This window comes from Barbus barbus (genome assembly GCF_936440315.1).
Source record: "Barbus barbus genome assembly, chromosome: 44".
In the NCBI taxonomy this organism is placed as follows: Eukaryota; Metazoa; Chordata; class Actinopteri; order Cypriniformes; family Cyprinidae; genus Barbus; species Barbus barbus.
Genome location: NC_136722.1, coordinates 20,550,267 through 20,577,591, shown reverse-complemented (window position 1 = coordinate 20,577,591; position 27,325 = coordinate 20,550,267). Strand labels below are relative to the sequence as shown.

Sequence of the window (27,325 nt, the reverse complement as noted above, 5' to 3'; positions counted from 1 at the left end):
TAGCATTGCTGTTGTATTTTTAGTAGTAGTATTTTAAACTCTAGGGGGAAAGACTGGGTTGAACTAGGAAAGTTGTAAAAGGGACAATATGTTAGTAAGGCAGTCTGATAAAGTACATAAGAATCTTTCATTTATGAATAATAAAAGTGTTCATTGTTTTACTTCAACATGGTTGATATGACAGGCTTTTCCTCACGTGTATTTATTTAGTGTGTATTTGTGTGGTTGTTTCCTAAAGGGTTAATGATGATGGTGTGATGATGAAGTCACGAGTGCGGCAGCCGGTAGAGGGACGGAATCTTCTCTCTCTCTCTCTCTCTCTATCACCCTCTCTGTATATCACTCTATCACTCTCTCTCTACATCACTCCATCACTCTCTATCACACTCTCTCTCTCTATCACTCTCTAAATCACTCCATCACTCTCTATCACACTCTCTCTCTCTATCACTCTCTCTCTCTATCTCTCTATCACTCTCTATCTCTCTCTCTCTCTCTCTATCACTCTCTATCACTCAGTCTCTCTCTCTCTCTCTCTCGCTCAATTCAATTCAAATCAGAAAGCTTTATTGGCATGACAAAAACTATACATTTTGTATTGCCAAAGCATTATAACAACATAGAAAGTGTTTTAGAATTTCTGAACATTTATTAAAGCTTAGAGAAAATAATAGTAATAATGAAACTAAATAAAGGTATTATTATATAATAATAATCACTCTCTATCTCTCTCTCTCTCTCTCTCTCTCTATCACTCTCTCTCTCTATCACTCTCTATCACTCTCTCTCTCTATCACTCTCTATCCTCAGACCTGTACATACTTAATGGCAGGATCAGAGGGGACTCTTTAGGGAGGTTCTCGTGGTGTTCAGGTCTTGGAGCTAGTGTAGTTGACTATACCATCACTGACATGGACCCCTCCTCCTTCAGTGCATTCACTGTCAAATAACAAACTCCACTTTCTGACCATAACCAAATTAACATTTATATTAAAACACATCACTCACTAACACAAAACATACCCAAAACCTGTAAAATGTATCAAATCCAACCAGGATACAGATGGGCTTCAGACAGCACAGACAAATTTATTCAAGCCCTCAATTCTGAAGAAATGAAAAATCTAATCACTACATTTATTAAAAAAAAATTTGAAACAACTAAAGATGGTGTTAATTTGGCTATAATGAAATAAATTACATATATAAAAAAGCAGCTTGCAAAACTGAGTTGAAAAAGAAAAGAAAACAATGTAGTAAAAATACATCAAAAGATGAAAAATGGTTTGACTCAGACTGCAAAACATTAAGAAAACAACTTAGAAAATGATCAAATATGAAACATAAAGAACCAAACAACGCTGACATAAGAACTGAATACTGTTCAATATTAAAACAATACAAAGGTCATGAGTCCGGGCCCTGTGCTTCTCCCTGTCGCCACCAGAGGTCCTCATCTCCCTTCCTCCCGGACTCATCTCATGTAGTCACTTACACCTGCCACATCACACACACCATTACACACACCTGTCACACTCATCACACCCGCAGCTGTTCCCCATTGCCACGGACTATATCGTCTCCCCTCTCTCACCACTCTGCCTGGGTTCATTAATTGTTACTGCATGTGTATGTTTGGGAAAGGTAGTTGTTTTGTTTTTTGTGCCGTGTTGGGCTTTTTGTTTCATTAAAAGAAGCACCTTACCTGCACTTGGACCCTGACCTTATCTTTCCACGGTGCTTTTCACGGCGTCCTGTGACAAAGACACTATCGGAGCAAAAAAGAAACACCATCTGACCAAAAGTTTACAAGAAATAGAACATTCAATAAATCATAATCAGTTCTGGGATATGTGGAATAATCTGAGCACAACAAAACCTCAAGACTTGCCAATACAAGATGGAAACATTTGGACAAAACATTTTGAAAATTTATATAAAGAAATCCATCCAAAACAACTCATTAACAATTCTGATCAGATCAAACAAAGTCTACAAACTTATGAAAACATAATTAAAAATAATCAAAACCCTCTCAACTTCCCAATTACACATGAAGAATTGATGAAAAAACTCAAAAGCCAAAAATGTAAAAAATCTTGTGGCCCTGACAACATTCTGGGTGAAATGCTGAAAGTCAGCACACCTGAGCTTCAGACAGCTGTGCTCAAATTATTCAACCTTGTACTTAGTTCAGGCTGTTTTCCTGACATCGAGCCAGGGACTTATTACCCCTATTCACAAGAGTGGAGACAAATTAGAACCTAATAATTTCAGAGGTATTTGTGTGAGCAGTAAAGTTATTTAGCAGTATTTTAAACAATAGAATAGTAAACTTCCTTAACGAACACAGTGTCCTGAGTCCTAGTCAGATTGGCTTTCTTCCTAATTATAGAACTACTGACCACATTTACACCCTAATCAATAAACACGTAAAACAGACTAAACACGGAAAAATATTTGCATGCTTTGTCGATTTAAAAAAAGCATTTGATTCTATTTGGCACGACTGATTATATTACAAACTTTTACAAAGTGGTGTAGGGGGTAAAGTTTATGACATTATTAAATCAGTGTATTCAAACAACAAATGTGCAATACGAATTGGCAACAAACATACAGAATTCTTCTCCCAGAAGAGAGGAGTATGGCAGGGCTGTAGCCTGAGTCCAACACTGTTCAACATCCACATTAATGAATTAGCGGTGCAGCTGGAACAGTCTACAGCCCCTGGACTCACTCTGCTGTACGCAGATGATCTAGTGCTGCTGTCATCCACCCCACAGGGACTACAGAAGCACCTAGACCTGCTGGAGAACTACTGCCAGAACTGGGCCCTGGCAGGAAACCTCAAAAAGACCAACATTATGGTCTTTCAGAAAAAGCCCAGATGTCAGGAACACAGATACCAGTTTAGTCTAGGCAGCACCGCTCTAGAACACATGATGCAGTACACTTACCTCGGCCTGATCATCACTGCATCGGGGAGTTTCAGTACGGCAGTGAATGCTCTCAAAGATAAAGCTCGAAGAGCTCTATACGCAATCAAGAAAAAATTCCAAAATATTGAAATACCGCTTCCAATTTGGTGTAAAATCTTTGATAGTGTAATTCAGCCCATAGCGCTGTATTGAGGTTTGGGGTCCACTCAGTGATCAGAGCTACACTAGATGGGACAGGCATCCAACAGAAGCCCTACACACAGAATTCTGCAAAATGATTCTAAAATTACAAAGGAGAACACAGAATCTTTCCAGTAAATTTGGGTGTGCATCATTTCAATTTCTTCTTTATCCCATTTAGAGAAATCTTGGGTTTTTAGAGGTCCCCATATCTCACTGCCATATAGTGCAATTGGTTCAATTATTGCTTTTAGGATTTTTAGCCAGGTTTGAATTGGAATTTCATACTGAATTGTATTTTTGATCATATATATATATATAGGCAAACAACCTATATATTTAGATTTACTGTCAGTGCCTTTGCTTTCAGTGCATTCATATATATATAGATTTACTCTCAGTGCCTTTGCTTTCAGTGCATTCATATATATATAGATTTACTCTCAGTGCCTTTGCTTTCAGTGCATTCATATATATATAGATTTACTCTCAGTGCCCTTGCTTTCAGTGCATTCATATATATATAGATTTACTCTCAGTACCTTTGCTTTAAGTGCATTCACAGCCAGATTGAAGTTTCCTGTTGAGCTGATTTTTAGTCCCAGATAGGTGTATTCATGGGTGTGTTGGAGGACCCGGTTTCCTGCTCTGAAAGTGTATTTATTTTCCTTACACCTGGTTCTCTTTTGAAAAATCATGATTTTTGTTTTTGTTAGATTTATTCTAAGAGCCCATGTTTGACTGAATGTCTCTATGATGTCGAGGAGCTGTTGTAGTCCCTCTTTTGTTTTTGACAGAATGACTAAATCATCTGCAAAGAGGAGACATTTGATTTCTGATTCAGTTAGGGTTGGCTCTCTCTCTCTCTCTCTCTCTCTCTCACACTCTCTCTATCGCTCTCTCACTCTGTCTCTATCACTCTCTCTCTCATCCGGGTTTGAGTGCGTCGCTGTTCTCCGGCTGTCTCTGTAGGAAACATGGCGGCCGTCAGTAAGTACTTGACAGCGAAGAACTCTGCTGTAGCTGGCGGTATCCTACTCGTTTTATACTTCCTAAAGCAGAGACGAAGATCCGCTGGACTGAACAGGTATGTGAAAACACACATAAAGTACCTAATGCATGAAATCAGATCATGAAATCAGATTCAGTCAGTGTCAGAGTGACCCCGGTTCAACTACAGCAAAAAGAGTCCTGACCAACATTATGGCCATGTGTCAAAACCTAATGAGCTATCTAGTGTACAGTAGGTAGGTTTTGAGACACATCCTATATCATGAAATACAGTCTGTATCATCCATATGAAGTTTATTGAACATGATTATGCTTGTTGCAGTCTCACTGTCCAACAATGGACTCATTCATAAAAGGACAGTGTTGTTGGATAAATGTTGCCACAGTTTGCATTCAAACTTTTTATACTCAAGAATGATTTATACTTGCACCTTGAACTCTAGGTTTGTGATTCAGCATCAAGCATACCTATGACAGAAAAACGGCAATATTTATGTATTGCTTCATATTTATTATTAATATAGATTTTTTCATCATCCTCAACAGGAAGAAGGGTTCTTCAAATGATCTGAACAGAGAGGTAAGAAAACTGTATCGATTGATCTCTGCATGAATGAACTGATAAAAACTGTATACACAGAATGTAGTGTAAGTTGCTTTAATGTAATGTCAGATGAATAATGTAATATGCAAGCTGCAATCTTGACTATAAAGTAAAGTCGTGACGTATTGTCAAGTATGGTGACCCATACTCGAAATTGGTGCTCTGCGTTTAACCCATCCAAGTGCACACACACAGCAGTGAGTAGTGAACAAATGCACACACACACACACACACACACACACACACACACACACCCGGAGCAGTGGGCAGCCATGCTGCGGCGCCCAGGGAGCAATTGGGGGTTCGGTTTGGGCACCTCAGTCGTGGTATTGAGGGTGGAGAGAGCGCTGTACATTCACTCCCCCCACCTACAATCCCTGCCGGCCGGGGACTCGAGCCCGCAACCTTTCGATTACAAGTCCGACTCTCTAACCATTAGGCCACGACTTCCCGCTATTTAGTTAAAGATCTGACTGGGACTATATTTCATGAGTTTCCTTTGACTTTCAACACTTCTTGTGCTTTAAAACCAGCAGAAAGATGGCAAGAAAGAGAGAGCTGCTGTGGACAAGCTCTTTTTTATCCGCATCTCACGGATCGTCAGGATTATGGTGCCGAGATTCCTCAGCAAAGAGGTGAGAATTGGCTTCATGAAAGGTTTCATGAAATTCAAGGTTTCCTTTACTTTGTCATAGCCAAGAACATGATTTTGTACTTGGTGTTGCTAGAGCACATTTTCTTGTGCATTTTTTTTCTGAACTCAGAAACTATGCATTTTATACACTACCATTCACATTCCTGGGGTCACTGCTTTAAAAAAAAACAATATATATATAAATATAAATATATATATATATTATAATTCAGCAATTGATCAAAAGTTACAGTAAGACTTTTACATTGTTGAAAAAATGCACTTCAAGTAAATGCTATTCTTTTAAAATTTCTATTCATCAAAGAAATCTCCACAAAAATATTAAGCAGCACAACCGTTTTGAACGTTGATGATAATATTTGTTCAGCAAATCAGCATATTGGAATGATTTCTGTGACATTTTCATGTGACAGTGAAGACTGGAGTAATGATGCTGAAAATGCCATCAGAGAATTAAATTAAATGAGAACATATTCAAAATGAAAACAGCTGTTTTAAATAGTAATAATATTTCACAATATTAATGTTCATACTATATGTTTTATAAAATAATTACACGGTGAGCATAAGAAACCTCCTTCTAAAACATAAAAACGTATTGACTCCAAACTTATAGGATAATGTGCATATCTATCTGCTAAAAAAAGTGAAGCATTTCAGCTAATTATTATTTTTCACATTATTTATTTATTAATTTATTTGTTTGTATGGCACAGACATGGTACCTGCTCCTGATTGCACTAATGCTTGTGACTCGAACCTATTGCGACGTCTGGATGATTCAGAACGGCACTATGATTGAAAGGTACCGTATGGATCAAGATCTCAAACTATTACATTTTGCAAAGACGTCAAGCACCCAGCTAAATATTGATTTAATGTGATTTGATTGTATTTTTGACATTTTAACAGTGGAATCATTAGCAGAGATATCAAACTATTCAAGAGGCACTTTTATTCCTACCTGACTGTCATTCCTGGGGTAATTTACTGTATCTTCATGTGCTGTGAAAACTAATGTATTGTTACAGATGTGTCATGTGATTTACATCACTGAACCAGTCCATTGTGTTTCCTCACATGCTCACCTCTCAGATCTCCTCTGGTCTGCAGTTTAAATGCACATTTGTGTTTTGTTAATGTGTGCTTCCTCAAAAATCATTTGCATTAATTTTGTTCATGCACATGAAGGACAGGCCAGCGGGATGAGTGTTTTATTCGCTTCTGTATTAACTCCGACCATGTTTGTATGTGTTTGCGTGCATGTTGTGGTTTGCAGTGCGATCATTGGTCGGTCCACTAAAGGTTTCAAGAAGTACTTATTCAACTTTATCACGGCCATGCCAGTTGTAAGTCTCTGCTTTTATCAAAGTTGGTAGTAATTGTTAATAGTCAGAGGAGTTCTGAGAATGTTAACTGTCTAAACTATAAAATTAAAACTGCTTCCAAATAACCACCTTAAGCAAACAACCAAACTAATATATGCTTCCTGTTTACATAGAAACATCTCTGAGGCTAGAATACATTTGTTTAATATCAGTAAGAGAGCAGCATGCAAGAATTGTTTGAAGTTGTTGCTATGAAAACATTCAGATTGGTAAATGGTTGCATTTCAATCTTTCAGATCGCCCTGGTGAACAACTTCCTGAAGTTGGGCCTGAATGAACTGAAGCTGTGCTTTCGTGTGAGACTTACCAAACATCTCTACGATGAGTACCTGAAGTAAGGCCCATCACTGCCATTACATTATTCCAACTGAAATATTCTTCACGGAAATGCTGTTTTCGCAAAACAAACATTACTATTATATTTGCTCATACTGGATTAGCTGGATTATCTTAAATACAAATTATTAAAATGGATGCATTGACATTGAAATTCTGATTAATGGCTGATATTAAAATTCAAAATAATTTTGTGTAAAAAACGTATTAATGTTAATTTATTATTTTAGATTTGGGCATCGCTACAATTAGAATGGCAAGTATGTAAAATACTTCAATTTTAAGATCTGATGAAGATTACGTTAAAATTTTTAATCTTAAAAAATAATAGCTAAGCACTTTGTACAAAGGCCATATATAAAAAATATTATTAAAATGTAAAAAAAAAAAAAATACTATCGGCCAATAACCGATATGGTATGAACCAGATTGTTCAACAGAGGTGACATTTGTTTTCTTTCAAAGTGAGAAAAAAGTTAATTTGTTGTGAAATGTGATTCTTTCTAAAGAGAAAATGTAAAAGTCTAGTTACTAATGTCATTATCTTTGGGTTCACAGGGGATATACATACTACAAAATGGGAAACCTGGATAACCGCATTGCTAATGCAGATCAGCTGCTGACACAGGATGTGGAAAGGTTCTGTAACAGTGTGGTGGATCTTTACTCCAATCTCAGCAAGGTACGACACCCCTTTGTCCAAAATATCCATTTTACTTTCCCAGTATATTTCCCGGCATTTGCTAAGTTCTTCTTGCTTTTCCCCCTCCAGCCCCTGTTGGATATCGGTTTATACATTTTCAAATTGACAACAGCAATCGGTGCTCAGGTGAGAGTGCAAGACATTGGGAAAATCTATTCTAGATCAATGCCATTAGACGTTTTGAGGACCTTTTGGTGTCTTTGCACAGGGTCCTGCAACTATGATGGCCTACCTGCTGATCTCTGGCCTCTTCCTGACCCGTCTGCGCAGGCCGATCGGGAAGATGACAGTGACAGAACAGAAGTACGAAGGAGAATACCGATACGTCAACTCTCGTCTCATCACAAACAGGTGATTTATTTTTGTGCTATAATTTTTTTTTCTCAAATTTTGATGTATACTCAAATGTTTTTATTTCCTTCCCAGTGAAGAGATTGCCTTCTACAATGGAAATGTAAGGGAGAAACAGACAATTCATTCAACCTTCAAGAAACTGGTGAGTATATGACTGTACAAATCAGTGAGTGTTTATTATCAAAAGGGTTGCATCAGTATTTACCGATAAATTACCGATAAGCCAATAATTATTTGACTGATTTTAAAGCTGCAGTCTGTAACTTTTGCCAGTCTAGTGGTTAATAAATAGAACTGCGTACGTTTTGCAGAAGAACATTGTAGCTGGAACTACTTCTCTCTGTTTATGTCTGACGAATCATGCAGTTACTGGGCTACTCCGCAGCCGTACCTACCCGAACCAGTCTAAAATAGTCTGAATATAAACACTTATAATAGGTGCACCGTAGTGATTCAGGACAAGCCAAAAACACAGTTTGGAAAATGGGTTCATGGTGTACTTGCTTATTATAAACATTTTGTACATTTTGACTTGTCTGGACTAAAATGATTCATTTTAAATTGCAAGTGAATTTAGGCATTACAACATTATAATGTACATTGACAAATTAATATTTATTTTGATTACATTTAACAGTGTTATTCAATTATTAGTATGTCTTTTTTAATTAATTTTGTGGCAAAGGTAATCTAAAAACTTAATAATAGTAGATTAAATTAAAAGTAATTAAAGTATTAAAGGTAATAAAAATACCTGCGCATACACAATTAAATATCCAATACTCTAATATTGGCTAGTAATCTATAACATATAGGTTTGCATCTTGCATCCGAGTTTGTTAGCTCATCTGAGTTTGTTTGCAGGTCGATCATCTGCACAATTTCATCTTCTTCCGTTTCTCCATGGGAATGGTGGATAGCATTATTGCCAAGTGTAAGAGGATGTTTCATTGTCTTCTCTAAAAAAAATATACATGATCATGGGCAGTAAAAGATGACTAAATTGTGCTGTCTTGTTCCAGATTTCGCTACCGTTGTTGGGTATTTAGTCGTCAGTCGTCCTTTCCTTGATTTATCTCATCCTCGACATCTGACGAGCTCACATGCTGAACTGCTGGAGGTAAAACTTGACTCCTGATATTACGATTATTCCTAGTTAGTGGCTATCACTTGTTTTCACATTGCATTTAAATCTTGACATGTTCTCCTGCAGGACTACTACCAGAGCGGCCGTATGCTGCTGCGTATGTCACAGGCGTTGGGCAGAATCGTTCTTGCAGGCAGAGAAATGACGCGACTGTCAGGGTAAAAGTTCACATCCTCATCGCCTTGCACCATGGTTACTTGCCATTTAATTCAAACTTGGTACATTTGATGCTATAAAATGACTTTGTTTTCCCTTCAGCTTCACCGCTCGCATCACTGAGCTCATGAGGGTCCTGAAAGAGCTGAATTCTGGGAAATACGAACGCACCATGGTGTCTCAGTCAGAGAAGGGTGAGCTTCAGAGACTCTTGAAGTCCAAAACAAACTTCAAAGAGCTATGTAATTGATTTAAATAGATTTTTTTTTTTCATGTTTTTTTATAAACAGATGCTTCAGAAAAGCTCACACTGATTCCTGGAAGTGGAAGAATCATCAATGTAGACAACATCATCAAGTAAGAGCAGCTTCCTTCAGTTCTTTATCTCAGATTGAGAGCTTCACTGTTAGGAGAAACGACTATGCTAATTTTAATATGTAATTTCTCATCAGGTTCGATCACACGCCCCTGGCTACACCTAATGGAGACATTCTGATCAGAGATCTGAGTTTTGAGGTGTGTTTCACATTATTTCTACAAATCAGATGCAAGTATAGTGGCAATTAATGAAACAAAACAATATTGACCCTTACGTATTTGCACCTTTCACATCTTTGCATCTCAAAGTTTTCTGATTTGCAACTTTTATGTTTTCAACATTTTCAAAATTGCAACTTTATATCTAACAATTGTGACGTAGTTTTTATTATTGCAACTAATTCTTATATTGTGATATTTTTTTAAATATCTCTCATTTGCAACTTTTTCTCGTAATTGCATCTCTATATCTAAAATTTGCGACTAATATTTGTTTCTCACAATTGTGGACTTGCTTATAAGATTTACAACTGCTTTCGCAATTGCAACTTTCTCATAATTGCAAATGTATAATATGGAGTCCAATTTCTGTCGCTGAATAAAACATTAAAAAAGGTTATTGTGACTTTTTATCTCACTTTTTGTCTGACTGTATTTCTCATAATTGCGAGTATGTATATCCCACAATTCTGAGGAAAAAAGTTAATATCTTGCAATTCTGGCTTCTTTTTTGTTTTGTTTGTTTGTTTGTTTTTGAATTTGAGTTTCTATTTCACAATTCTAATTATAACATACAATTGCGACTTCATATCTCGCAATCCTGACTTTATAACTTGAGAAAACAAGTCAAAATTGTGTGTTGTAAACTCACAATTGCATGAAAAAAAAAAGAAATTGTGAGAGAAAAGTCACAATTACCTTTTTTTTTATTCAGGGGTGGAAACGGGCTTGCATAGTACTGTGTATTTCATGATTGACTTTAAATCTTGCAATTGCAAATTATAGCGTTTTATTTTTAAACTTTATTTCACAAGAACCTTAACCTTACTTTTTAGACAGGGATGGAAACAGGCTTCCGTTCCTGTTAGAGTAATGTTTGTACAGTTAATGTGTGTGTGCTCATCCTATTGTGTATTGCTCTTTAAAGGTGAAATCCGGAGCCAATGTTTTGGTGTGTGGTCCCAACGGGTGCGGAAAGAGTTCACTTTTCCGGGTTCTTGGAGAGGTGAGAACTTCTTGGATACTCGGACTGAAATTCTGCCCTCGCTTTTGTGAAAATTCTTCCATATTATCTGCTAAATAATGGGTTTTCGGGCTCTCTCTAGTTATGGCCGCTGTTTGGTGGGAGTTTGACAAAACCAGAGAGGGGGAAGCTCTTCTACGTCCCTCAGGTGAAACTTTAGCCAGATTTTTACAGCACATAAACCACTTTACCCATGGCAGAACATCTGAATAACTTGGCTTTTTTGTCTGTTTTCAGAGGCCTTACATGACCCTCGGCTCATTGAGGGATCAGGTGATCTACCCAGACACCCATGAGGACCAAAGGAAGAAAGGCATCTCTGACCAGGTACTATAAACTAGTTTTTTTTTATTTTATTTTTTTTATCCGAAACCCTTTAACATGTGCTGATCCACTTATATATATTTCATAATAATCCATTTTCATTCCTGTTTTTTGTTTTTTTTCGGCAGGTGCTGAAGGAATACCTGGACAATGTCCAGTTAGGACACATTTTGGAGAGAGAGAGGTCGTGGGACATGGTCCAGGACTGGATGGATGTGCTCAGTGGAGGAGAGAAGCAGAGAATGGCGGTAAACAGACATTTTTAACAACCGCAAAGAAAGTCCCATACATGTACAGTAATGCAAAATGACTTCCAGTAACTGCAAGGGCAGTTCTCATGGGACAAACAGAAGTCAATGGCACTGATGTCTCGTTAACATCCTGTTTTTGAACCACTTCACAACAATTTATGTTAAAACCCAGATCTTTTACAATGCCATTGCACATCCGCACTTAGACTGAGTCGCATCATGTTGGAATCATCAGAATTACTGTAGTTATAAGAAAACAAATTAGAGATTTGCCATCCATGGGCTCAAAAAAAATATTTTTTTCATTAGTCATTTGTTTTCAATAGTTTTGTGGTTTTTAAATTACATTACAGCAGTCAAGCGGGAGAGGTCAGAGTTTTTCTAATTAATATGTATAAAGAGTTCTTTGGATCTACAATAAATAGTTCCAGTAATGCTGAAATTACGTTAACTCTTTCTAACCTGATAAAAAATACAGGTATTGTTTCATAAAACCCTGATATCATCCTGAACTGTAGTATATAATAAACATCAAACACAGACCAGTTCAGATAGGACAAATCCCTCAAACTCCACATGGATTTCCACTAAACTTTGCTGCATTTTATTGTCAATATTATGCAAATGACATTTGTATACTTATAAATGAGTTTTTTTTTTCATAGATGGCCAGGCTTTTCTACCACAAGCCCCAGTTTGCCATCCTGGATGAGTGCACCAGTGCCGTGAGCGTAGATGTGGAGGATTACATCTACACTCACTGCAGAAAGGTGCGCATTTCTCTATCCCAAAGAGACTTTCTCATCATATTTCAGTGTATTTTGCTGAAATATCCCTACATGTGTGCTTTATTCTTCTTGATCCTCAGGTTGGCATCACCCTGTTCACAGTCTCTCACAGAAAGTCCTTGTGGAAGCATCATGAGGTGAGATCAGCGCTGGTTTCCCATCATCAATTTTTACCAACATTGACCGTATATACTTAATCACAAAATGTCCTTTTTCTTTCCAGTTCTACCTCCATATGGATGGCAGAGGAAGCTATGAATTCAAACCCATCACCCCTGAAACTGTGGAGTTCGGCTCTTAGAGGAAAAACAACAGCACTATACTATCAGCAGCCCTAGTGAGGGTCCCTAACTGTTCACTTCTTAAAGGGACAGTTCACCCAAAAATTAAAATTCTGTCAAAATTTACTCTTTCTTCTTTTGAAACCAAAATAAGATAGCTGCTGACGGCAGCCATTGGCTTCCATAGTATTTTTTCATACTATGGAAGTCAATAGCCAACATTCTTTAAAATATCTCCTTTTGTGTTCAACAGAAGAAAGAAGCACATACAAGTTTGGAAAAAAAGGCCAGTAAATTAGTAAAATTTTTGGGTGAACTGTCTCTTTAAGGAGTCACCTGCCAACCTAATCTAGGAGTTTGTTTTTAATCATCATAACTTTTTTGGGATGAAATTGTGTTTAGAGATTTATTAGCACTACTTTTGTCCTCAGTGATTGTATATAATTTTGTAATTTAAGCAGTCCAATTTATAGGACATCCGTTAAGTACGCATGAGAGCGTATGCCAAGGAAATGCATCTTGTGTCTGTGCACTAATTTTGTTTTTAATAAATGAAATTTGTCTGTATAGGCTCACACAAATCAATGCCACCGGACTGAACCGAGCGTTAGATACATAATGATCAAATATTGCCTTTTTCTCATCAGCTAAGCCTTTCTTTAAGCTACTAAGTGGCCTTTCGTGCTCACTGCAGCATGGTTGGGTGGTCTTGGATGTGTGCGAGTTGTTTTTTGGTGCACTTTACCTGGTATGGTAATTTGGAAAACCAGGAAGCCTTGTTCAACTGTTAGATGTCTGTAATCGATGAGAAGTTGCCTATGCACTTGTTTACTCCAGCACTGTTGGCATTTCTTGATGTGGAAGGAATCCGGAACGGTTGTTGTGTGTAAGAACTGTCAGAAACATTGTCGTCGCACTTCACACATTAAGCAAGTGAACCACTTTGCTGTATGTTTTCATTAAAAAAGGAGATATTGATACTATGAAGTCTGTTAGTGGTCTTTTTTTATCTTGAAGAGATGGTTATAGATTGTGTTGATGATTTCAGGAGAGTGTGAGTTCAGTTGGACTGGTTTATTGCACATTATAGTTACTTTAGGAAGTCTTTGAAAAGATGAATATTGAACTTTTTTAACACACTTCAAATGTAAGTGAAAGGTCGTTAGGATTAGACACTCCTTTGACCTTTCACCCTTTTCTAGTCTTGGCTAAAGGTGGTAAAACACAAACTTAAATGTCCTATTGGCCAAAAGTGATTGAGAAATTCCATTTGATATTTTGGATTTACCTGATTCATTGTACTGTGTTTCAAACCTCAATCACATTTTATTGGTTTAAAAGTCTTCTGTGACATTACCATGCAAACATCATTGCACATGTAGACTACCAGTCAAAGGCGGGGAATAATTCATAGTCTCTTATGCTCACCAAGGCTACGTTTATTTGAACAAAAATACAGTAAAAACAGCAATATTGTAAAATCTTAGTACAATGACTGTTTTCTATTTAAATATATTTTAATGTTGTGGCAAAGCTATATTTTCAGCATCATTACTCCAGTCTTCAGTGTCACGTGATCCTTCAGAAATCATTCTTTTAACTGGTAGTGCATTCTTTAGTACAATGGCAGCCTATATATCAGCGTAGTATTAATATCTGATACCATCACTGCACACTGGCACCACATGGAAGACTGCATTTTTTTTGTACTGTAGGCAGTGCATGACTTGCTATTCAGTGTGAGTTAATGATTTATGAGGTCTGCTGGAGAGCTTCCACTGTAAACTCTCCGTATAAAGCACATATCTGCTTGATAAGCATCGGTACATTACCAGTGGGTTTGCAAATAATTCTGTTACTAAAGATTTGCAGTGGCTGTCGTAGTAACACACTGAAAAACACTGTATTGAGAATTATATTTGAGAAATATTTAAAAAAAAAAAATTGTATGTGTAAAATATTGCATATTATTACTAGTTTAGTTTAAATTCTTATTGAAATAATACAGAACAAAAAACAATTATTAGTAATCAGTCTTATGTTTGGTTTGTAACTGGTAGGATTGTTAAAATTATAATATAATTAAACTGTTTAAAACATTATACTATTAAACAAGAACTACTTTATTTTTGCTGTTGTTGTCTTGCATTTTTTTACTTTGCTAGCAGCTGATGCCATTTAAAAAAATAAAATAGCCTATGTATAGAGAGAGAGAGCGAGCGAGCGAGAGATGTGTGTAATAAATATTTTTTATTATTTAATAATTACAATAATTATTTTTATGAACATGTTGTTTGGTAGCTGATCATGTTATTTTAAAAAAATCAAAATTATTATTATTGCAGGATCAGATCAGCCCTCTGAAAGCATGATATGGTGTGGTTGGCCTTCCTTCTTATCTCCTGCCTTCAGACATTCTACACTACATGTCAGGCGAATGAACGAGGTTGAGTATTTCTGATGTATTTTCTTTATTATAATCTTGTGTAAACATACCACTTGATTTCTAGAGCAGTAAGGATTTTTCATGTGATCGAGTGTGAAATGAGTTCACTTTGAGTCTGTTGAATATGCATTGATATAAACTCTATATCTACATGTTTTGTTTCTCTTCAGCTTCTCTGAAGTTTGTTGGGATTGGAGACTGGGGTGGACTTCCTATATACCCCTACTACACACCGCATGAGTTTGACACGGCCAATGAACTGGGCAGAATCGCTGAGAGCTCAGGGCTGGACTTTGTCCTCAGTCTTGGAGATAATTTCTACTTCGGCGGGGTCAGAGACGTAGATGACACCCGCTTTAAGGTTAACTCAGTTGTGGGATTCATCTCCTCCTAAATTTCTGCTTGTGAAATTTGCACTGTTTTGAGGGATCTGTCATGCAAAATGTAGGGTTTTCTCAGGTGAATGTGTATAACTGGCAGTACAGCTTCAAAGTTTGATGGTGTAACCAGGATCAGACAGGTTAAAGAGCAGACGGTGATAGTGTGCAGGGTACCTCAGCTCAGTGAACTGTCTTCACACTCTCTGCTCACCTGATGTAGTCAGTGTGACAGATGAATTGGTCCCTCTAGTGGCAGAAGAACAGAGTACAGTACAGCTTTTGGCCTATTCATAAGTAAAAGTGAATTACTCCTCTTCAGTCATCACAAATAAAATAAAAAAATTTAATTAAATTATAAATTCAATTCAAACATAAAATAAAATTTAAAAATAAATAAAAAATAAATGAAATAAAATATAAAAAAATAAATGAAATAAAAATATAAAATAAAATAATAAAAGGGACCAGGGTACAATGTTTTTTATGGTATTTTTTATATGGTTTACCTGCTGCATTTGTAGTAAACACAAGTAAAACCAAGGATGGATCCTCATCACCATATTTGAAAATTGTTATATTTTAACTATGATAACTGAAATTTTAAATCTAAACACATTAATAAATATAAAATAAAATAAAATAACAAAAAGTACCATGCTACATTGAGGGTCCAGAGTGCTTTGATATATTTTATACCATGATAATATCTTGCCTTTACATCCCTTACAAAAAGTACTGTGATGGTATCATTTGACAATACCGTAGTACTTTCATATGTATATACCATGGCACTCAAATTCAAGTACAATGGTATTTACAAGATATTACATGGTATTTCCAAATTAATGCAAAAAATGCCATAGTACTTTTCTTTGAATTCTTTTGTATGAAACTGTAACATTTGTGCCACAGTTACCATAGTAAAACCATGGCCAGTTGTATGTAAAATAACTTGATTGCATAATGTATGTCAATAAAAATATGACTTTTTTTAAATAATTACTATTTATAATATATAATATTTGAATGCTTTTACTGGGCAAACATTAGTCCTGTATCAGGAATTTTAGGGCATGTTTTTAAAGGCCCTGACCTGCCACACTGCTTCCACTCCTCCACTGTCACATTCTTTCATTTATTCTCTCTCACTTCTTCACCGCCTCAGATCCACAATCACATCCTCCTAAATCCCAGATATGAGCTTGAAAACACTCCAGCAACTGCCTAGCTCTTAAAGAGATAGTTCACTCAAAAATGAAATCTGTCATTCTTTACTTGCCCTTATGTCACTGCAGTCGTAAATGCTGCTGTTTTCTGAGCAGCATGAAGAAGAAATGTTTAAAATGGATTGATACATGAATTTCTAAGGCCTCTAAATGTTCAAAACTTTGCTAAAAAAGCTTGCCTTATGTCGTCTGTTTGATATCTTATACTTTTTTAGCAAGTAAAAGGCCTTTTAGAATAATTGTAAAAGTGTCCACGTTCAGGTTTCTTTTTGATGCAACATCTTAGAAAGTAAATGTAAGAATAACTTTCTTTCAAGTAGTTCCAAACCTGTACGAATGTCTTTGTTCTGCTGAACGCAAAGGAAGATATTCGGAAGAATGTGGGAAACAGAGCAGTTCTGGGGCACCATTGACTTCCATACAGGTTTAGAACTACTTGAGAGTGAGTAAATGATGACAGAATTTTCATTTTGGGGTGAACTATCCCTTTAGGTCTTGTGAAGTGAAAAGTTGCATTTTTGTAAGAACTGATTCTGTCAAAACTGTTGCTTCCTGCTAAAATACGAGTTCTCTAACCATAATATTGCTTTCTCCAGTGAAAAAGTCAACTCATCTGAATCAGGAGAGAAATATGCACAGATCAGGCACCATTTACAAAAGACAAAACCAAAACAGTTCTAAACAAATATGTTGTTGGATTTATGTGAGAGGACAACAGGGGATGGACGTTTTCACTGGAGGAAGCGTCATTATGGATTATGGACAGATCATTTCGCCAGAAGCAATGGTTTAAAGTTAAAATGCATAAATTATGGATTTGTTTCTTACAAACATGCAGCTTTTCATTTCACAAGACATTAATCGATGTACTGGAGGCGTGTGGATTACTTGTGGATTATTGTGATGCTTTGATCCATTTGTGAGCAAGTAATGCAAAATTTCTCCAAATCTGTTCTGATGAAAAAAAAATAATCATCTATACATAGGAAGGCCTGAGGGTGCATACATTTTCAGCTATTACACTGTAAAAAAAAAAAAAAATGTTGAGCCAACTTAAAATTTTAAGGCAACCAGCTTCAGTAGATTTTTGAGTTCTCTCAATTTATTTTTGTAGGAGATTCTCAACTTTTTGAAAACTCAAAAATCTGCTGAAGCTGGTTGCCTTAAAATTTTAAGTTGGCTCAACATTTTTTTTTTTTTTTTACAGTGTAGTGGTTTTTTTCTGTGGGGGGGTTATTACTTTTATTTTATTTTATTATTTTTTTACAAATTTATTAAAGCCTTAATAGTGTATTTTATGGGTACTAAAACATCAGCATCATGCAATTGAAATATAAACCTTAGTTTTTAAAAATGTTCTCTCTTTCATCAGTTTATCAGAGAAGACGATGGAAGTTCATACGTTGTCAGCGGAACTGGAATTAATGCGGATATTTACACTGACAACAAAAACAGCTTCCCGTCATCTTGGCAGCTGTTCTCCAATGCAGTCAATCAGACGACAGGAGCGTTTGTGTACTTTGAAGTCAACACAAGTGAGATGTTGATAAATGACATCCAGGAAGAGGGGAAGTGTGTGTACCAGACATCCGTCCCAAAACGCAACATCTAACTTTTGACATCATTATTACATTTGCCCCAGTCTGCTCTCAATGAACATAACAGTCACTGTGCCAAAAGTTCTTTCTAATTGCACCAGCAATTCTTTATTGTATATTTGTATGTACATTTTAATTTAGTTTTTAGTTTAAAATTTCTGTTCAGCTTGCTATGTACAAAATATAATGTTTTTATTGCTGAGATTATTGGAATAATACAGTACACTGGTCTTGGACTTTGTATAGACAACAAATTATTTATAAAAGATTAAAGTTGCAAATGTGAGTTTGAAGTCAGATGGGATGTAATTCAAAAGACCAATGAGCTAATATATATTCTTTCACGAAATTAGACTTAAAATGAGACTTGCACTTAAAAATATTCAATAGACGAGTCACATTTAATGGAATTCTACTCATTTACAATTGGGGGCGACATTGAGCTTCTTAATTGTTAGACATCTAAATGAGTTTGACTTGAAAAATAAGTTTCAATATGAAACATGTCCTTTTAAGTTAGAAAAATGCTAATTGGTCCACATGTGCAGTTTTGTATATATAACAGTTTTATTAAAACAAAAAATAAATCCACATCAGTACCACTCCTACTGGATTCACAGGTTTGTAGAATAATGATAAAGTTGATCAAAATGGCAACAATAAACCAGATTTAACATTATTTTATGGTTGCTGGTTAGCCATGTACAGTTGCAATGTGCTAAAACTTAACAAAACATTTTGCTGTCACAAATACAAATACAGTTTACCATAGCTAAAAAAATAAATTAGTATTCTTTCATCAAATGTGCTCTGATTTTGATTCTCCCAAGTGCGTACAATAAAAACCCATCATAAACCATAGAGTATTTCCATTTGTTAGAAAGTAGATTAAATTAGGCAGTATTTATACAGTACAGTTCAGTGCCAGACTAAAAAACCCACCACCTGACAATATAAAGGTCTTGTCTTGCTAAATAATATGTCTAACATATCTACATTTTGAGGTTTCACAGAAACACAATTTTCCCACTGTTTTCTGGTAGAACGGGATGCCATCCTCCCTAAGGGAGAGTCCAATTTAGATCTACCAGATCATCCACACTCCTCACACACCGTTCAATGGTAATCCCTCTTTTCCTGCGTTTTTTGCTCTCTTTCTTCGTCTGCAGCAAGTCACGATGACAATAATGATTGTTGTTATTGCCAAAATGATAATAAGAATGGCTCCAGCGATGACACCCATGCCGTACTCTGCAAAAACATTACATCATCATCATTAAGGTCACAACACTTAATTCAAGGAGTTTGATGGACACCGCAGGAATTCTGCAGCTCTATTGGTCCCTAGACACTGAGATGATTCATTTTCAATCCACCCAACGGACACATTTCTTATCAATTATGAGTGCTATCGGTTGCATTAAATGTCTCTGTGAATCACACATTCATAGAGTCCTTATAAATCTCTGATATGATACTATATCAGCCATCCGACACTTCATACTGGGATGCGTTACAGCCAGAGTCCAGATCAGGGGAGAGTGTCTATTTTGGGAAAATGATTCACTCTCTATCAGACAAAATTCCCAACGTTTTTATTTCCTGGGATTGTTGTGCTGAAAATCCCTGAAAGACCATGTTTTAGTGTAAAAAGTGAAAGTGTTACCTTCAAAGATAGATGTGTTGTCTTCAGGTGAGCAGTGGTAGCTGCTGATCTCGCCGTGTTGTTTGTCTTGAGCGCGGAAGGGTAGGAAGGCCTGAACGTAAAAACAGTAACTCACTCCTTGATCCAAATCCGTCAGCTCAATGATGCTGCTTTTACTGATCTTCTCTTTCTGAAGAGGCAAACACATACAATTTGTTTAATATATAAAGTTTGCAATAATTACGATTTTTTTTTTTTTATGTTTTAATGTCGCTTATTCTCACCATGGCTGCATTTATTTATGCATTTATTAAGAGTAATATTGTGAAATAGTATGACAATTTAAAATAAATGTTTTCTATTTTAATATCCTTTAAGATGTAATTTATTCCTGTGATGCAAAGCTGAATTTTCAGCATCATTACTCCAGTTTTCAGTGTCACATGATACTTCAGAAATCATTCTAATATGCTGATTTGCTGCTCAAGAAATATTTATTATTATTATGTTATTATTATATTATTATATATGTGGTGGGCCTGCCTTAGCGGAGGGTGTATTGTGTTTAAAAGGCCGATACACCTGAGGAGGCAAAGGTACACAACTGAAGATGGGTTCCTATCTTATGCATAGGTGGCCCTGAACATCTGCTGGTGGTGACAACTATATATATCCAACTAGTGCGAGAGGCCTACAATTTGGGGGACTTTTTACCATCATGTCCTATGTATTTAAATTAATGTATCTGGATGCATCCAATGACTGCTTGGAAAAGGATAGCTGACAACAAGGGAAAGACAGCTGACCGGAGGGAATAGACCCCACGTGGAGCTGGCAGGGGCTAGCTACCCTTGTCAGCAGGCTCCAGTACAAAAGTAGTATATGGAGTCACCCACTATTAGCTACGCAAAGAATTAAAGGAAGAATATCCCTGGTGTCGATGAGAGTGGGGGCGGAAGACGACACACTGACGGATCACACGGTTAATGACATTGGAAATTAAATGAATATGGAGAAGGCAAGAACCGCACAAGAAGTCACCACGTTAAAGGAACCCGGGAAAAAGCTTCAGGTGTGCCCATGTGCTGATGTGAGCTGTATCTTGGAAAGTCTGAAGGGCACTGTTGAGCAGAAACTTGGGAGGATGGGTGACATCATATATGGGTATGGAACTGAAAGATATGGTGTTAGAGAGAAAAAACAGAACGTACCAACTACAGAGGACAAGTCCAGAAGGCAACTGGAGATAGAGCGCTTAATAAAGCAGAGGAGGCAGCTAAAAAAAGTAATGGAGAAAATCCTCAGAGATGGAGAAGGAGGGAATTAACATATTGCAGGAGAACATCAAAACTCGACTGACTTCCTTAAGGCATGCAGAGCACTTAAGGATGGTAAGGAAAAGGAAAGAACAAACAAGAACTCGGTTCTTTAAAGATGCATTTAAGTTTATAAAATCCCTATTTGTGGAGAAAAAGGGAGGGACACTGAAGACGTCACAGCCAGCCCTAGAGGAACATCTGGAAAAAACATACTCTGACCCAAGGAGGCATGAACAGATATTGTTCCCAGCTGAGATGCCATCGAACAGCCAGAGCACCAGATGGATGTAAACCCTCCAAAATGGAAGGAAGTGGAGAATATAGTCAAGAAAGCAAGATCTTCATCAGCCCCAGGCCCTAATGGCGTCCCATACAAGGTGTATAAGAATGCCCCTAATGTCCTCCGCTTTCTGTGGAAATTAATGAGAGTGGTTTGGGAAAAACAAGTGATACCCAAGGTCTGGTGTAGAGCTGGGGGAGTATTGATACCAAAGGAGCAGGAATCTTCAACCATCAGCTAGTTCCGGCCTATTAGCCTCCTTAACGTTGAAGGGAAATATTTCTTCAGTGTGATAGCTCAGAGATTGAACATCTATCTCAATAAAAACAAGCTCGTGGATACAGCAACCCAGAAAGCAGGGATTTCAGGGATCTCGGGATGTCTCGAGCATACCAGCATGTTGGCATCAGGTTCAGTTCATGTCATCTTCCTCGATTTGGCTAATGTGTTTGCTTAAGTACCTCACAATGTCCTTTGGGCTGCCTTTGAGTTCTTCAGAATACCAGAGTCCATTATAAACTTGGTCAAAGCCTATTTCACAGATCTACAATTCTGCCTCAGTACAGCAGACGTCACCACCACATGGCAGCGGCTGGAAACAGGTATTATGGCTGGTTGCACAATCTCTCCACTTGCATTTATCATGACAATGGAGGTGATTATCAGAGCCTCAAAATGGGTAGTGGGGGGTGAGCGGCTAAAATCTGGCACCCAGTTAACAACAGTCAGGGCCTATATGGATGACTTAACAGTACTGACCACCACGGCACCTTGTACCAGATGCCTACTTAACAAACTTCAAGAAAATATCTGCCTACAGTTTGGCCTGCTGCCCCGATTGATGTGGCCTCTTACTGTGGCTGATACGCCTCTCACAAAAGTTGAGAAGATAGAAAGGAAGATCTGCTCCTATGTGAGGAAATGGCTAGGGGTACCATGATGTCTAAATAGCATCCTCACCGGCTGCAAAGTGAGCCTTTCTCAAGGCAGATATACATGGAGGCACAACCAAGTGCTGAAATGTCTGGCTACAGCAATTGAGCTCAAAAGAATATCTACCAACTCCACACCTCACATTACGTCAACTAAAGATATGTTGTTCATCCAAGCAGGGGAACGGGGCAGAGAAGGGCCACTTCGCTGGTGAAGATTGGTCGGTTGGAGGGAGCCAGGGACTGGAAGATGCTGACTGATGTAGGCCAGTGACTCACAGTCCCAGCCGAGATTGTGACCACCACTCAAGACCAGATCTAGTACTTTGGTCTGATGCCCTGAAGTCTGTCTATTTCATTGAACAGACAGTACCCTGGGAAGACGCTACGGTGGAGGCAAATGAGAGGAAGCGACTACGATATGCGGAAATGGCAGATGATGCTAAACAGCGTGGCTGGAAAGTGTCCGTATGCCCTGTGGAGATTGGCTGCAGGGGCTTTGTAGCAACATCCACCGTCAAGTTGCTTAAGGAACTGTGAATTCTTGGCCAAACCCTTCGCCAGACTATCAAACCATCATATCCTATGTATTTAAATCAATGATGAAAGTTGTGCTGCCTTTTTGTGGAAACTGTGCTTTTGTTTTCAGAATTCTTTGATGAACAGAAATTCAAAATAACAGCATTTAAGCCAGCATTTTAATAATGTAAATATAAATATTTTGTAACATTATAACTGTCTTTACAGTCAGTTTTGATCAATTTATTGCATCCTTGCTGAATAAAATGATCAATTTCTTTTAAAAATCTTCTGAATGGTTGTATAGACTTTTTGGCATTTTTGGTCGTATCTATTGTGCCCTACATAATAAATCATAGTGAGTAAAATTAATATTTTTTAAATTGCCAAATTTTTAATTAGAACTATAATTACCCTCTAAGTTAAACAAAAATATCTGTGAAAGAAAAAGTGTTTCTACCTGCAAAAATGACAAAAACTGACTACACGTTTATTATTTAGTTGAAAAAAAAAGGTGAAGGAAGTACTTGGAACAATTTTCACTCAGAAATTGCAAGTAAATTTCACAAACAAACAGTAACAAACTGAATTAAATGTATAATTTTGGAGTAGAAAGACTGAAATAGCATACCCCAGTAATCTTTGTTCTATTTACAACTTTGAAAAGTTTTTTTATAGGCTACAGTAAGTTAGGATAGTACTTTAGACTTTAAAAAGGTCAGAAAAGTCTGTTTATTAAATAAGATATGACAAAAGAAAGATAGTACACTTTACAGACAACACTAACCTTTCCTGTGCTCTTGGCTTTCCTGTAGGTAACCTTATACTGCAGGTTGTCTCCGAAAACATCCCGAATATTCAGTCTCTTGGCATCATTATTAAAGAGAGTTGTGGGGATGTCCGTTACATGCAGAGTCATCTTCCTTTTGTCACTGCTTACTTCTATTTTAAACTCTGGCCTGCCAATGGCAGCTGAAAGAGAATCAAAACAGAAGATGTTTATAATGGATCAATATCTTTTTGTCATTAAATTAAGGTGTAAAGTTGGTTGTGAAAGATACTGACTGTCATAGTAAGGGGAGAATTTCTCCGATCTGACATGAGGGAACTCAATCAAATCAGAGGAGATGCCCCGCATGGGTTCAGATAGGATGTCAGCGCTGTAATAGGCCTTCAGGTTTTTTAGCTCTGCAGTCAGGTCACATTCAGTTTCCATCATCTTGATACAGTGCGGCGTCCGTTCTCTGTCCTGGCCCAGTCTACAGTCATTTACACAGACATTTAGATTGTAAAGAAAACATTTGGAAATAATAAATGATATTGCATGAGAAAAAAGTGACAGGTTGGTGCCTGCTGTAACAAGTCATGGGTGTGGAACTATGCAAGGGTTGCCAAATCTGCCTCATGCGAGAGATTAATACAGAGCTTTTAGTTCATAAAAGTTTTTTAAGGTTTAAATATTTATAAAAGAGTATCTAAACCCACTAAAATTTAAATCAAGATCAATCGACTGTTACAACATGCAGAGGTAAATGCAATGCACTTTTAATTCAATTACTGATGGAATTTGATAGAAAACTGAGTAGAATTAGTAAAATAAAAAAGTTAAAAACAATAGAAAAAATATCCGTAATACACTTTTATTGCCCATATCAGTTTATGGCCCTTTTCAGATTACACAGTGAGAAACCTTTTGATATAAACAGTGAATTATGACTTGATTGTTCAGAATCAATATGATCAAAGTAATATTAGATAACGGCCAAGTCAAACTGAGTCTTTTCACTGTTGTATTACAATAAAACATATCCTATGCAACATATGAAGCTCATCTGTACATATACTTTATATAAACCTGCAGGAAGAAACTGCAACACATTTAGACCCTTTTCACTATTATTGAAACAATATCTTTTAAAGTGTTGTAATAAATTAGATTTTTAAATTGAACCTGAATGAGTGTATTTACTAATTCTAGCACATTTTTCATAACTCTGATACTGCTTTCAAGACAATGAAGGTAATGATATACAACCTGACTACTAACTGTATTATAATAACAAAAAATGAAGACTTACTCTGAAAATTCAACAGTGTAGGAATAATTCCTTGGTTTTGGGCTCCATGTTAATATGGATTTAAAATTGATAGAGGACCAGGCTACGTTCTGTGCTTTTGGAAAGATTTCTATGAAATAGAAAAGCAAATGAATCAATAGATTATTAGAACGATAGAAATGGTTTCAAATAACTGCTTAACAAACTGAATAACACGCATTCAATCATTAGGGCACAGGTACGCGACTCACCTGCGGCGCAAGACCTCATGAAAAATAAAACCAGGGCCAATTCAAGCATGCGAAATTTCATGTTACTTTCCATATTGTCCCAAGGCGAAAATACTAATCCAATTACAGTACGAAGACCAAGTAAAACTCCTTTTATCAGGTAGGATAAAAATAAATGTGAAACCTCGTCCCAAGTGGTTTATGAAGTCCTCCTTGTTGTGTGTGTGAGCGCAGAAAAACCAACCAGATTCCAGCGACACTAATGAAGCCCCGCCCTCTAGGACAAGCGGAAATCCATAAATGGTAATATGCATAAGCAGACAGACCCGTCTACTTATGCATATTACCATTTATGGATTTCCGCACTCATAAAGTTGATTACACAAACGACTAAAGAGCTTTAGTGTTTAAAGAATGCAAGGAATATTTTATTATATAATTATTAAATAATATGTATTTATTTATTTTAATTATTATTTAAAAGCGTCAGCTAAATGAATAAATGTATTTGTATATGAATGTGTATATATATATATATATTCCTAACTGACCTAACATTTTTTTTAAATAAATATATATATATAATAAATAATAATAATAATAAAATCATTTAATAATTATTCTCTGATTTTGCTGATATTTAAAATGCAAATGAAATTAATTAATTAAATATAATAAATAATTTAAAATGTTGTTGATTTAAACTATAATTATAAGTATAATAAGATATAAGTATAGCTTTTCTTTTTTTTTTTTTTCATTTATATGTTTACTATTGAAATGTTGTTGGATACATTTGTCAATTTTATTTAATTTCTGTATTTTCTTAAATGGGTGTGTATAGAGTATTTACAAAGTGTTAACTTTTAATTTTAGTTACTTTTTCTTATTTGTAAGTCGCTTTGGATAAAAGCGTCTGCTAAATGACTAAAAGTAAAGTAAGTAAAGTATACCTAATTCATATTTTTAATAGTCATATTTTAAAGCTGTTTTATTTTATTTTATTTTTCAGGATTGGAAAATGTCCATTTCTATATAAACACATATTTTAAATTATTGTATAAAATAAAATAATAAAATAAAATACTATTGAATATTTCCACGTTTCATTAAACCTTGACCTGTACACTCTGTCTTTAGTCACTCTTTACGCCAACACTTGCGCATTTATTATGTTATTATGAAAGTAAATGTTTCAAAGATCCAAAATGTGCAAAAAGTCGACTTATGTAGCTTCCTTATATCTCCCTAGCAGATAAAAGCAGCATCTCGATTGCAGCATGAGCTTTTGATTATGTCCAGGTTACGAAAGACAACAATAGATTCAGAAAGCTTAATATCTCATTAAAAACAACTCTGAAATCAGGAATAAATGACAGTAGTTCAGCAAATAAACAGCTTTGAGATGGTTGCATTTGAATTAAAAATGTGATTTAAGCATTATTTGAAGGGATGAGACACAAACTCAATGCTGGTGTATGATCGAATCATGCATTGTCACATAAAAAGGCTGCTTATGGGAATAAACTCCTGATGACCACCATGACAACAATAAATTACTCATGACATGCTCATGATTAGTATTTCGGGAAGTATGACTCCAGTTCTGTCCCAGTTTCAGGGGGTATGTAACGCTGGCACCTCTAGAGAGCTGAATGCCAGCAGGGGTCCTTTGCCCATTCAGATCCTTATGCAAATGAGACGCTGGTACCTCACTCTCGCCTGTGGCTTTGCATGTTAAAATGCTTACAGCACTCAGCGCTTCCAGTGAAACTCACCAAAACCACTAAGAGACAAGATCAGACTGGAAAAAGCCGGTTTTCCTGTGAGTCTCATCATTGTGTTTGAGAATCTCTTTATGCATTTGGCTGTGCAACTTTTAGGCTGTGCCAAATGTGGATATTTAATGCCTAAACTTAGGCTTTGTCATAATTTAGCTGTTTGAAAGATGCTTTATCAAATATCCTTTTGTTACAGGGTTTCTTACAGGCCCAAATAAAACCTCTCCTTCA

At 36.4% G+C, this 27,325-nt stretch overlaps 3 protein-coding genes across 6 annotated transcripts; 2 read left to right on the top strand and 1 right to left on the bottom strand.

Annotated features, from left to right (window-relative positions):
* Positions 1–4,067: 4,067 nt before the first annotated feature.
* Positions 4,068–15,874, top strand: LOC306863523 (ATP-binding cassette sub-family D member 3-like). 4 transcript variants are annotated; one of them, XR_013783692.1, is made up of 25 exons: positions 4,077–4,209; positions 4,680–4,713; positions 5,271–5,372; positions 6,109–6,197; positions 6,672–6,741; positions 7,017–7,114; positions 7,675–7,798; positions 7,889–7,945; positions 8,028–8,170; positions 8,246–8,315; positions 9,038–9,107; positions 9,196–9,293; positions 9,387–9,478; positions 9,579–9,670; positions 9,767–9,833; positions 9,929–9,992; positions 10,942–11,019; positions 11,120–11,185; positions 11,275–11,364; positions 11,490–11,609; positions 12,278–12,382; positions 12,481–12,537; positions 12,624–12,737; positions 15,027–15,127; positions 15,298–15,874. XR_013783692.1 is itself a non-coding variant. In XM_079406900.1 (23 exons), the coding sequence occupies exons 1-23, from the start codon at positions 4,100–4,102 to the stop codon at positions 12,699–12,701; spliced, it is 1,974 nt and encodes a 657-aa protein (XP_079263026.1). In that variant the 5' UTR covers positions 4,068–4,099; the 3' UTR covers positions 12,702–13,664. The 4 variants fall into 4 exon arrangements, 3 of the variants coding, with proteins under 3 accessions (XP_079263026.1, XP_079263027.1, XP_079263028.1); XM_079406900.1 differs by lacking the exons at positions 15,027–15,127; positions 15,298–15,874 and having other exon boundaries at positions 4,068–4,209; positions 12,624–13,664; XM_079406901.1 differs by lacking the exons at positions 6,672–6,741; positions 15,027–15,127; positions 15,298–15,874 and adding an exon at positions 6,305–6,374 and having other exon boundaries at positions 12,624–13,664.
* On the top strand, positions 15,055–18,345 carry LOC306863672 (tartrate-resistant acid phosphatase type 5-like; the record flags this gene model as incomplete). The annotated part of the gene is made up of 3 exons (XM_079407177.1): positions 15,055–15,127; positions 15,298–15,488; positions 18,106–18,345. 3 exons carry the CDS (start codon positions 15,055–15,057, stop codon positions 18,343–18,345), a joined length of 504 nt encoding a protein of 167 aa, XP_079263303.1.
* A 74-nt stretch (positions 18,346–18,419) lies between these two features.
* Positions 18,420–25,564, bottom strand: LOC306863522 (tissue factor-like). The gene is made up of 6 exons (XM_079406899.1): positions 25,335–25,564; positions 25,105–25,213; positions 24,092–24,285; positions 23,814–23,998; positions 19,998–20,166; positions 18,420–19,582 (listed from the first exon to the last, which is right to left on the bottom strand). The coding sequence occupies exons 1-6, from the start codon at positions 25,405–25,407 to the stop codon at positions 19,437–19,439; spliced, it is 876 nt and encodes a 291-aa protein (XP_079263025.1). The 5' UTR covers positions 25,408–25,564; the 3' UTR covers positions 18,420–19,436.
* Positions 25,565–27,325: the final 1,761 nt, after the last annotated feature.